General features: G+C 35.0%; 1 protein-coding gene across 4 annotated transcripts in view; it reads right to left on the reverse strand.

Annotated features, from left to right (window-relative positions):
- The window catches only part of HELZ (helicase with zinc finger), a 293,362-nt gene that overhangs the window by 17,839 nt on the left and 262,678 nt on the right, over nt 1-12,845 (reverse strand). For all 4 annotated transcript variants that reach the window (XM_069076607.1, XM_069076606.1, XM_069076608.1 and 1 more), the window contains one exon: nt 1,123-1,375. In XM_069076607.1, coding sequence (XP_068932708.1) covers nt 1,123-1,375 — 253 coding nt within the window. The remainder of the gene's footprint in view (nt 1-1,122; nt 1,376-12,845) is intronic.

Consider the following 12,845-nt stretch of genomic DNA (forward strand, 5'->3'; position numbering starts at 1 on the left):
ATAAACATTATTTTATAAATGTTTCTAGGCTATAAGTAATAAAATATTGGGGAGCTCAAACAAAGCAATTACTTTTTTTTTTTACATTGACTATTTAAAAGAGAGAAAAAAGAACACTGATACTTGAAGTTCATGGAAAAATGTCAAATCATTTTTGGATTGCCATGTTCATCTGTTGCTGGTGTTGTTGTTTGTCCTTCCTTCTCAAAGAGGACCACGACCTCAGGGAGGTGATGCCATGACTTGCAAGTGAACTGGATTTAAGTGAGGGACGGCTGTGCAAAGTCACCAGCCTCACTTTCTCCTCTGGAGTCATCTGAGTTCATTGGCCAGATATATATTAGGATGACCAGAGATGGCCCTGGATGCAGTGGTCTTTTTAAGTTATGAACTTTAGCAAGTCTCAGTTTGACTAATTCAATGATTATCAGATTGTTGGAATATGGGAAACATATATATGCAAGGTTTTTCTGTCTCGAACTTGTTACCTTGCTATTATTGTTGCTTCATCTGTGTCCAACTCTTCATGACCCCTTTTGGGGTTTTCTTGGCAAAGATACTGGAGTGGTTTGCCATTTCCTTCTCTAGTTCATTTACAGATAAGGAACAGAGGCAAACAAGGTTAAGTGGTATGCCCAGGGTCACACAGCTATTAAGTATCTGAGGTCAGATTTTAACACAGGAAGATGACTCCAGGTCTGGAACTTTATCTGCTGCCCCACTTTTCTGTTATAAAACTATTGTTTTATATAATAACAGAATCTACTATTTTCTCATTAACTGATTTTTATCTTTTATTTGTATTTATATTATGTTTTACTGAATTCTCAAGGGCAAGTAATTCTCTTTTACTTGCCTGGGACTCAGGCACTTGATCCATTCAGTAACAGGACAGAAACCAACTGATTTCAGCTTCCAAGGAAGAACTGGCATGTTTTGTCTTTATCCCATGCATAAAAAGTATAAGCCTGACTTAAGCAGATGCTCTACTTCTCTAAAGTATAACTAACCAGACAAGATACTGTCCAAAATCAAACACTGGGAGAGGAGTTAAAAAGAGAGAAGACTAGGGAAGCCAAGGAAATATGGAAGTCTAATGGAAGCTAAAGAGTTTTGCCTTACCTAACAATTCTCTGGGTGGGGCTGTTCTGCTGGATCCATTGCACGGAATGTTCTGATGTGGAGCAGATGAGGTGGCATTTACCCACAACTCTGATGATGAATAGTTGAAAGAAGATTGATTATTATGGTCCTGATGCTCTTTACACTGAGCAAGACTGTCTTGAGGAGTATTTAACTCTTCAGAACAAGGCAGTATTGAACTAGATGAAATTCTTCTTTGGTACAATGGCCTGCCTGGTCCTCGTGGTTCATACTGAATGAAAAAAAGACATTTAATTAATACAATGCATTTTCCTCATCTCTTTTAAGTTCACTACTTTCTTTTAAGCACACAACAACATTTCCATATGGCATGTCCCCCAAAAAAGTCTTAGTGAACTTTTGGGACATCCTGAATTAGGCAATTCTTTAAGAACATTCGTTTTCAATACTCTTTTTCAGGAGTACATAATATCAAAGGCACTATAATAAAATTGAAAGAATATTTAACTATCAAAATAAGAGGGTTCAATTAACAGACTCTTTAACTTTGTCACCTTCTGTGATCTTGGTCACGTCATTTAACTTTTGGAACCATAGCTTCCTCACCCACAAAAGGAGAGGGCTGGATGTATGAGGTTCTCTAAGACTTCTAGCTCTAAAAATCTTATGATTCTATGTAAAGACAAAGAGTTAAACAGTAAAGAAACACATCTGCATGTTTATGCCCTGGAGACATTTCAACTCAATATGCTCAATCAGTTGTTAAATCTTGTTAATTCTTATCTCCATAAAATCTCACTGATAAATCACTTTCTGACCATTCAAAGGCCACTATCTTAGCTTAGGTTTTCACCATCTCTAGCCTGGGCTTTTGCCTCTTTATCATCCCTTAACAGGTCTCCCAGCCTCAAATCTCTCTCTCTCCCCCTTTTAACCAACGAAATTATATTCCTAACTGACCAGTTCATTCCTAGCCTCAGTAGTTTCAATGGAAATCTTTTTACTCTATAATAAAATTGAAACTCTTCTGCAAGGTATTTAAAGCCTTTTTAATAACCTGTCTTCAACGTACTTTTCAAGGTTTATTATACATTACACACTTCAGGATCAAATATAAACTACTATGTGTCAAATTTAAGTGCTTTACAACCTAACACATTCCCATCTTACTTTGTCAGTCTTCTTACCTCTTTACTCAAGTCCGCAGATTCCCTAAAATCCAGGGACAAAGGACTCCTTCCTGCCTATCTTTTGCACTAGACAATTCATTTCCCAACTCTAGGCATTTTCACTAGTTGTCATCATACCTGGAATTCTATCCCTCCTCACCTCCACCTCTTGGTTTCCTTCAAATGCCAGCTAAAATCCCACCTACTCCAAGAAGCCTTTCTTACTCCTCCTTTAAGCTGGTACCTCTCCTCTATGATTATCTCCAATTTATTCTGTATAGATCTTCTTTTTTTGTTTTGTTTTGCTTTTTGGAGGGGGGAAGGTAGGGCAATTGGGGTTAAGTGACTTGCCCAAGGTCACACAGCTAGTTTTTGTGTTAAGTGTCTGAGGCTGGATTTGAACTCAGGTCCTCCTGACTCCAGGGCCGGGGTTCTATTCACTGCACCACCCAGCTGCCCCTGTATAGATCTTCTTTATACATAGTTGCTTACATGTTATATCCGCCATTAGACTGTAACACCCTTGGGAGCAGGAACTATTTTTTCCCTTTCTTTGTATCCCTAGTACCTAGCACAGTGCCTGGCTATTATGAGAACACTTAATAAATGCCTGACTTTTTGACTGAGTCAACAAAATCTTCTCCTACTTTAAGTTAAACCTTTTTTTATGTTATTTGGTCCTCACAGACACAGAAAATAGCTAATCAGCTTCTCATTCATAAAATAATTTTCATATACTTGAAGATGATATTTGATTTTTTCCCTTTTTTTCTTAGTCTTAATATCCCTCTTTTTCTAAATTCCAGTTAGAATCTATTTACTATCCCTTTAATTCATTTGTTGCATTCTCTTAACTATATCCCTCTCAAATACCTCCATCTCTGAGAGGGGTGACATGGACTAGTAAACAAGAGTACTCAAAAAAGAGATGACTCAATGTATACAGTCTGGATTACTTCTTGAACCTCATACTTGTTTTAACAAATCACAGAATCACGTTGGCTTTCCTCCCAATAAATTACAGAAAAACACATACCAGTGAATTACATTCAATTTGTGGTCCACCATGGTTCCCAGAGCTTTTTCTTTTATACATATGCCTAGCCAAGACTTCATCATTATTTATATGTTATTCTTTCGTCTATAAATATCTGCCTTGTAGAAAGGTTAGGAACTAAAGGCTCATATTCTGTCAGTGGACAGATATTCTTTGTTGGACTCATTTTGCTTAAATTTTTCTTTGTTACAAAGAAGATTCAACACATGAAGGGATATATTAGAAAAAAATTCTGGCAGAAAAAAGGCAAAAATAAAAATTACAAATTAAGGGAAAATATAAACAAAATGGAGCGAATAGTAAGTAAGGAAAGGGAAAGAACAATGAATAAAAAGCTGGTCTCAATTTTAGGAAGATCTGGGTTCAAGTTTCACCTCTGACACATACTGCTGTATGATCCTGGGTAACCATCAATACTCCAGGCAACTACCACTGTAAACTGCTTGAGACAGTATGGATCTGCACTTGCAGAAGAAATTTTCTCAATCAGAGTTCCCTAGGCAGCTAGATGGTACAACACTGGATCTAGAGTCAAGAGAACCTGAATTAAAATCCAACATCTAGCATTTACTAGTTATGTGACCTTGGGCAATTCCCCCAAACTTCTGTATGCCTCAGTTTCCTCATCTGTAAAATTAGGATAATGACAGCATCTACCTCACAGAATTGTGAGAATAAAATGAGATATTTGTAAAGCTCTTACAAACCTTAAAAGTGCCATATAAATGCTAACTACTACCACTGCCACTATTACTATGGAAATCACAGACCTGGTCTAAAAATGGCACATAAATATGTCACCATGAACATCTCCCTGATTTTATCCTGCTTTATATGACACTTTTTCCCAAAGTCGTCATTCTTCTTGCGAATTAAACTCACTTAATTTAGTATAATTTTAAATTAGCATATTCTTGATTCCTTTGTCAGTCATTAAGAAAATTACTGAACTTCATGAAATCACTTGACCCAACTCAAAAATAACCATGAAATTTTTAAGCCCTGGGAAATTTGTGACAATGTATAACACACAACATATATACACATACATATATATGTGAACACATTAAATTACACATATGAAGAAAGATATGCACATTTTACTGAAAGCTTTTCAAAATGAATCATTAAGTACTCAAATAAAAATGAAGTTTTCCTTTTTATCATCAATACTTAAAAAAATCACTAGGTAGTAGGCTACCATTCCCTACTAGGGATTCATATTATTAAATCTACATATCAATACCAGAAAACAAATACTCAAGGGCAGGTTAAACAAATAAAAAAATTCAAAGAAATAATCAATATAAAGTATTCCAGGTAGTAGTGTCAACAAGCAAATACCAACTTTTTGTAGTTGCTATTCAAATGTACCCACTTCTTCTCAAGCCCTTTACAGACAAGAAATGTTATATATCAAAAAATGAAGGCTGGCATAAGAAGAGGTAACAATGCTAATCAACTATGGCATAAAAAACCCCATACATCTTCTAAATTAAAAAATTATATATTCAGACAACAGGGAATCTGGTCCCATAGTAGAAGGGCTATAATAACGAAGATATTAACAAAGATAAGTGCTTGAACGAAGCAAGAAATTTCATTTCAAAAAATGCCCTGTGAATTGCTTTCATCAATGACTTTCAAGTTGTTGATGTTCTTGTTGCTGTTGTTTTTATATGAAATGCACAATACTAGTTAACATGATGCTTTAAAGCAAGAGTTCTTGGCCTTTTTTGTGTCATGAACTTTTTTAGTAGCCTGGTCAAGTCAAATCAAATTGAATCAGGAAGTATTTATTGAGCTCTTATTATACACCACACACTGCTAAATACGGGGGACACAAAAGCAACATCTGATGAAACCTGTGGACCCCTTCTCAGAACAATGTTTCTCAATGCAAAAAAGAAAAAAAAAATTTGCATTCATGGATCCCAGGCTAAGAATCCCTGCTTTAAAGTTTCAGTAACTGGATAGATATGACATTGAAGGTTAGCAAAAAAAAAGGCCAGAGGACAATTTAGATGATGTAAGAGACATGAAGAAATTTCTATTTGGGGGAAATAACCTTTCCTGAGAGTAATTTCAGCAGAGCAGCTACATCCTGAGTCTAGTAAGCATATTTTCATCAACTCTCCAATGAAGAAAATTTCATCACCTCTCTACTGTGACAGCCTCCTAACTGGTTTCCTGCTTCCAGTCTTTCACCTTTCCAATCCACACAGATATTCTTGATGATATTCTTATTTTTTTATAGTTTTTTTTACTTTTTGGAGGGTGGAAGGTAAGGCAATTGGGGTTAAATGACTTGCTCAAAGTCACACAGCTAGTTCTGTGTTAAGTGACTGAGGACAGATTTGAACTCAGGTCCTTCTGGCTCCAGGGCCAGTGCTCTATTCACTGTGCCACCTAGCCACCCCCACAGATGATATTCTTAAAGCACAGGTGTGACCACATTCCTCCCCTGCTCAAGAAGCTTCAATGTCCCTAAGATAAAATATGAACTCCTCTAATTAGTAAAATAAATGCTTGTTGAAGATAAGGTCTAAATGGGTACATGATTTAGGCATAAGAGATGATACCATAAGCAAATTAGGAGAAAAAACAATAGTTTACCTGTCAGATCTATGGAGAAGGGAAGAATTTATGACCAAACAAGAGATAGCGAACATTATGAAATACAAAATGGATAATTATCATTACATTAAATTAAAAAGTTTTGCATATAGGAGGACCTAAGTTCAAATCTGGCCTCAGACACTTGACACACTTACTAGCCATGTGACTTTGGGCAAGTCACTTAACCCTAATTGCCCTCCAAAAAGCAAAAAAAAAAAAAAGTTTTGCGTAAATAAAATCAATGCAACCAATATTAGAAGGAAAACAGAAAGCTGGGAAACAACTTTCACAGCTGGTGATAACCAAATTTATAAGAATACAAGTCATTCTACAATTGATAAATGGTCAAAGGATATGAACAAGCAGTTTTCAGAGAAAGAAATTGAAGCTATCTATAATCATATGAAAAAAAAACGCTCTAAATCACTACTGATGAGAATGTAAATTAAAACAACTCTGAGGTATCACCTCACACCTATCAGATTGGCTAATGTGACAGAAAAGGAAAATGATAAATGTTGGAGAAGATGTGGGAAAATTGGAACATTAATGCATTGTTGGTGGAGATGTGAACAGATCCATCCAACCATTGGAACTATGCCCAAAGGGCTATAAAACTGTGGATCCCCTTTGATCAAGCAATGCCACTATTAGGTCTAAAATTGAGGGGATGTCCATCATTTGGAGAATGGTTGAACAAGTTGTAGTAAATGAATGTAATAGAATACTCTTGTGTTATAAGAAATGATCAGCAGTATGATTTCAGAAAAACCTGAAAAGACTTACATGAACTGATGCTAAATGAAATGAGTAGAACCACGAGAATATTGTACATAGCAACATAGTGTAATGATTAACTATAACAGACTTATCTCTTCTCAGTAATACAATAATCCAAAAGACTTGTTTGTAATGGAAAATGTTAAACACATCCAGAGATAGAACTATGGAGTCCCTTTTGTTCTGATTCTTCTTTCACAACATGACTAATGTGGAAATATGTTTAATGTGACTGTACTGTATCAGACTGCATGCTATCTTGGGGAGGTAGGGAAAAAATAAATATCAAATTAAAAATAAATAAATTCTTGTTGAATGAATACAAAGTAATAAGTTGCATTTATATAGCTTCTTTCTCATAATTAGCTTAATATGTCATTCATTTTTTAAAAATTTACAGAATCACAGGCCAATCGAGAGAGAAATGGAATCCTCAGAGCATACCGATAAAACATATCCAGATTAAGTACTGTATTCTTTCTCTATTACTTCAAGTTATCTGTGCCATACTTCCTCTGGTTTCTTGTTTTTAAGAAGAGAATATTCTTTGTATAAGATTCATAGTTCTTTCAATTTCAAAATGCATATTTTAAACATTTTATGTACTGCTATAAATGTTACCATAACTCTGACATTAATCAAGGTGTATCAAATATGCATATCAATGAATAAAAATAATACACAAATATCACGGTAATTGTTATCTAAATCTTTAAAGATACAAAGAAGAAACATTTAGTCATTTTAAACAATAAGGCTTTATAGCCGAAATTTAATAGCGATGAGTAATGGGCTATAGATGGGTAGAGTTAAATGAAGAGACTAAATGGAAAAATAATCTTTCAACAAAATAGTAAAAAGATGTTCAATATTAACTACACTGACAATGTGTTATGGGTAATTATAGCCTATAATAGCAGTAGCTATAGGTTTTCTTAACAGAATCTAAAAAACAATGTAAAATTATACAGCAATATTAATTGACTAAAAGTTCAATAAAATGCTAAAGTCAAAACTTCTTTCACCCTTTCCAAAACTACAGCATAATTTTGTATAAGACAACATGTTCTTGAAAACAACTGGCAATCTTATTTTTTTAACCTAAAGAGGCATATAAAAAATTATTTAGTTAATCCACATGCACAGGTGCTTAAAATTTATAGAGAACACTGTTTTCAAGAAAGCTGAAGAGAATGGAAGAAAACAACATTCAAATTAAGAAGTAAAAAAAATACAATGTTAGCTATTATTATTATCATTATGAATGAAGACATAATATTAGAGGGGAAATATGTCAGGTCCATTGCTATGACATTTTGAGCTACTGCAAACCAATTTACTCTTATTCTCCTTGAAATACAAGATAGCTCTGTTCTTAAATACAGACTGTCTCTAGAAAGCATCCCTTAAAAAGGAAAAATGTCAGTTTTCAGACTTCAAAAGAGTAGTTCATAGTAGTTCAATCCATAGCTATTTTAAAGTTATCTCTAAAGAATAATAATTAAGTTCCCCAAAAGAAAACTGGCTTTTATCAATTTGATGGTAGTTTTAAATTTTATTTTTAAGTTACTTTGAAGAATAAAACTTTGGGGGTGGTTAGGTGGCACAGTGAATAGAACACCAGCTCTGGAGTCAGGAGGACCTGAGTTCAAATCCGGCCTCAGACACTTAACACAAAAACTAGCCATGTGACCCTGGGCAAGTCACTTAAACCCAATTGCCCTCCAAAAGGAAAATATATATATTTGGGCTGGCTTGGTAACCCCGATTGCTTAAAAAAAAAAGAATAAAACATTGATTATATTTATATTATATTATACTTCATTTTCTTCTATTCAAATCTCTGCCTTAATCTAGAAATAAAGATCTTGAATGATCTAGAAAAATGAAGCTTTTTGCTAAGACTGGTTTTCTTATCAGAAAAAATAATTTTGAAATGAATAATTACTTTCCACTAAAAATGTTTACATACAAGAGTACAGTAAAAATGATACAATCTAATAAGTAAAATTACTATAATGCTCATATTTATTCTGGATCCTAGTCCTGGCTCTACCACTAATTGTTTGTGATTTGGGACACATCTCTTCTTTGACATGCAGTCAAGAAGTACGCTAGAGGAGCAAATTTAAAAAAAAAAAAGAGCTACTATGGCAACAGGGAAGCTCAAGAAAAAACACAGAAGAAAATTACTATGAAACATCTACAAGCAAAACCTCAAAGAGAAATATAGCTCAGACACAAGTTCAACAAGAATTCCTAGAAAAGTTAAAGCAAGAATTAAAGGAGCTAAAGAATTATTTTAAAAATCAAATGAAAGGGACGGCTAGGTGGTGCAGCAAATAGAGCACTGGCTCTGGAGTCAGGAGGACTTGAGTTCAAATCCAGCCTCAAATACTTAACACTTACTAGCCATGTGACCTTGGGCAAGTCACTTAACCCCAACTGCTCTGCTTTCCCCCCTCCCAAAAAAAAAATCAAATGAAAGCAGTAGAGGAAAGAATGGGAAGAGAAAAGAGCTATGGAACGCAGATGAAAAGGGGAAAAGGCACAAAACCTTATTGAAGAAAATAATTTACTGAAAATTGGAAATGGCAAAATTGAAGTTAATGATTCCCTATGATTTCAAGAAATAATAAAACAAAGTCAAAAGATTGAAAAATGGAAGAAAATATGAAATATATTAGAGAGGAAACAACTAACTTGTAAAAGAAATAAAGGAGAGACAATTTGAGAATCACTGGACTACATGGAAGTCATGAACAACAAAAACAAAGAAAAAGAACACAGGTGTCATGTTTCAAGAAATCATATAAGAAACCCCATCTAGATAACTAAAAACCAGATTGAGAAGTAGAAATCAAAGGAATCTACCAGTCACCTCCTGAAAGAAACTGCAAAATGACAAGTCTGGGAATGTTATAGTCAAAATCCAGAGCTCCTAGGTCAAGAAAAAAATTCTTCAAATAAGTCAAAAAAAGGATTCAAGTCCAAACTGTGGATCATGTAAGTCAGGATCATATAAGATTTAGCAGCACCACTAAAGAGGAGTGGAGAACTTGTAATATGATACTGAAGAAGTGAAAGGATCTAGGCTTACAACCAAGAATAACTTATCCAACAAAACTGAGTATAATCCTATAAAGGAAAAAAATTAATCTTTAATAAAATAGAGAACTTCCAAGCATTCCTGAAGAAAAGACAAGAACTGAGTAGAAAATCTAACATACAAAGATAGGAGTTAAAAGAAGCACAAGGTAAACATGAACAAAGGACTAAACAAGGTTAAACTGTTTACATTCTTATACAGGAAAAAGATACATGTAGTCCCTCAGAACTTTATCATCACCGGGGGTTACAGAGGTAGTCTAATTAAACAAAGAACCTCAGTGTGATTCTGTTCTGTTTAAACTATCTTAAAAGAAAAAGAGAATGGGTAGGGAAGAAGAATGCATTGGGAGAAGAGGGGGGAGAAAGTATGGGGGAAATTATCTCACATAAATATGGTACATTAAAAGAAGTTAATACAAGAAAGAGGGGGCAGTTGCAGGGTGGGGGGTAGGGAGAGCTGATGGCACTTGAACCTCAGATGAATTGGTTAAAAGTGGAAAAAATATACATAAACACACAGTTGGGTATAGTATTACATTCTACCCAAGAGAAAAATAGGAAGGAAAGGGATTAAAGAAAAAGGGAAAAATGAGAGGATAGATTAAGAGAAGCATTAATCAATCAGTGGAAAAACACACTCATAAGGAGGGAGAAGATAAAAAGACAAAGATAACGGACTAGGACAGAGGGAAATATACTCTAATCATAACTGTGAATGGGATGAACTCACTTATATAATGGTGATGTATTTATAAGACTAGTAGGATGTCTTAGAAACCAGAATCCAACAATATGTTGGTTTCAAGAAACATATTTGAAACAGAAAGATACATTCAGAGTTAAAATAAAGAACTGGAACAGAATACAATATGCTATTATGTTTGAAGTAAAAAGGGTAAATACTATATTTTAATCTGTATTATAAAGCAGAAGTCATTAAAACTATTACGTACTGGCTGAGGAAGAGAGTAGTGGATGAATGTAATAGATTGGGTACATGAGACTCAGCAGCCAATGACAATAGTAATCTACTGTTTAATAAATCCCCAAACACTAGTTTTGGGGATAAGAACCCACTATTTGACAAAAACCGTAGGGAAAACTGTAACACAGTATGGCAGAAATTGGGCATAGACCAATGTCATACACAATATACTAAAATAAAGTCGACATGGGTGTACAATCTAGGTATAAAGGCTGATACTGTAAGCAATCTGGGAGAGCAAGGAATAGTTTACCTGTCAAATCTATGGAGAGGGAAAGATTTTATGATGAAACAAGAGTTAGAGAGCATTATAAAATGCAAAATGGATAATTTTTATTAGATTAAATTGAAAAGTACAAATAAAGCCAATGTAACCAAGATTACGAGGGAAGTGGAAAATTGGGAAAGACTTTTTACAACCAGTGTCTCTGATAAAGGCCTCATTTCTAAAATATACAAAGTATTGAGTCAAATCTGTAAGAATACAAGCCACTCCCCAACTGATAAATGGTCAAAAGATATGAACAGGCAGTTCTCAGAAGATGAAATTAAAGATATCTATAAGAACATAAAAAAATGCTCTAAATCATTATTGATTAGAGAAATGCAAATCAAAACAACTCTGAGGTACCACATCTCACCAGCCAGATTGGCTAACATGACAAAAGAAGAAAATTATAAATGCTAGAGAGGATGTGGAAAAATTGGAACACTAATGCACTGTCTGTGGAGTTGTGAACTGATCCAACCATTCTGGAGAGTAATCTGGAACTATGCCCAAAGGGCTATAAATAAGTGCATACCCTCTGACTTCTAGGATTATATCCCAAAGAGATCAGAAAAGTGGGCAGAGGACCCGTATGTACAAAAATATTTATAGCAGCTCTTTTTGTGGTGACAAAAGAATCGGAAATCAAGGGGATACCCATCAATTGGGGAATGGCTGAACAAGTTGTGGTATATGACTGTAATGGAATACTACTGTGCTATAAGAAATGAGGAGCAGACAGACTTCATAATAACGTGGAGAGACTTATATAAACTGATGCTGAGCGAGAAGAGCAGAACCAGGAGAAATCTGTACACAATCACAGAAACAACATATGTGTGACGACTTTCACAGACTGGGCTCTCTCAGCAATGTAAGGTTTAAGACAACTCCAAAAGACTCATGATCGAAAGAGATAATCCACATCCAAAGAAAGGGTTCTGCAGCCTGAATGCAGATTGAAGCAAACTACTTCCCATTTCTTTTTCTTGTTTTGTTTCTTCTTTCCCACTGATCATTCCATAAGTTATAATCCTTCTTTATGACCTGACTAATGATTAATGCGAAGATATTTGTAGTTCCTATATTTAAGAGCATGCTGTCATGGAGGGGAAGAGGGAGAAAATTTGAAACTCAAAGGAATGTGGAACTGAAAGTTGTAAACTAAAAGTAAGAAAACAAATTAAGGGAAAAAAAAGGCAAAGGTAGAAATCACAATCTTGGCAAGAGATAAACTGGGAAAGTACATTTTGCTAAAAAGGTACTATGGACAATGAATTAATATCAATTCTAAGCATAAATGCACCCAAAGGCATAGCATCTAAATTCTTGAAGGAAAAGTTAAATGAATTACAAGAAAAAAAGACAGTAAAAATAAAATAGCAGAAGATTTCAATTTACCCCTTTGAGACCATGATAAATCAATTTTAAAAAATAAACAAGAGGGGCGACCAGGTAGCACAGTGAGTAAGAGCACCAGCCCCAGTGTCGGGATGACCTGGGGATCAAATCTGGGCTCAGACACTCAGCACCCATCCAGAAACACCTGGCCGTGTAACCTTGAGCAAGTTACTTAACCCCAATTGCTTAGGGGCAGCCAGGTGGCCCAGTGAGTAAGAGCACTGGCCCCAGTGTTGGGATGACCTGGGGATTGAATCCGGGCTCAGATACGTAGCACCACACCCAGAAATAACTGGCTGTGTAAACTTGAGAAAGTTACTTAACCCCAATTGCTTAAAAAATAAATAAACA

This window comes from Petaurus breviceps, unplaced genomic scaffold, assembly GCF_028583685.1.
Source record: "Petaurus breviceps papuanus isolate PSGF00001 unplaced genomic scaffold, PetGlider_PUasm1.0 90925, whole genome shotgun sequence".
Classification (NCBI taxonomy): domain Eukaryota; kingdom Metazoa; phylum Chordata; class Mammalia; order Diprotodontia; family Petauridae; genus Petaurus; species Petaurus breviceps.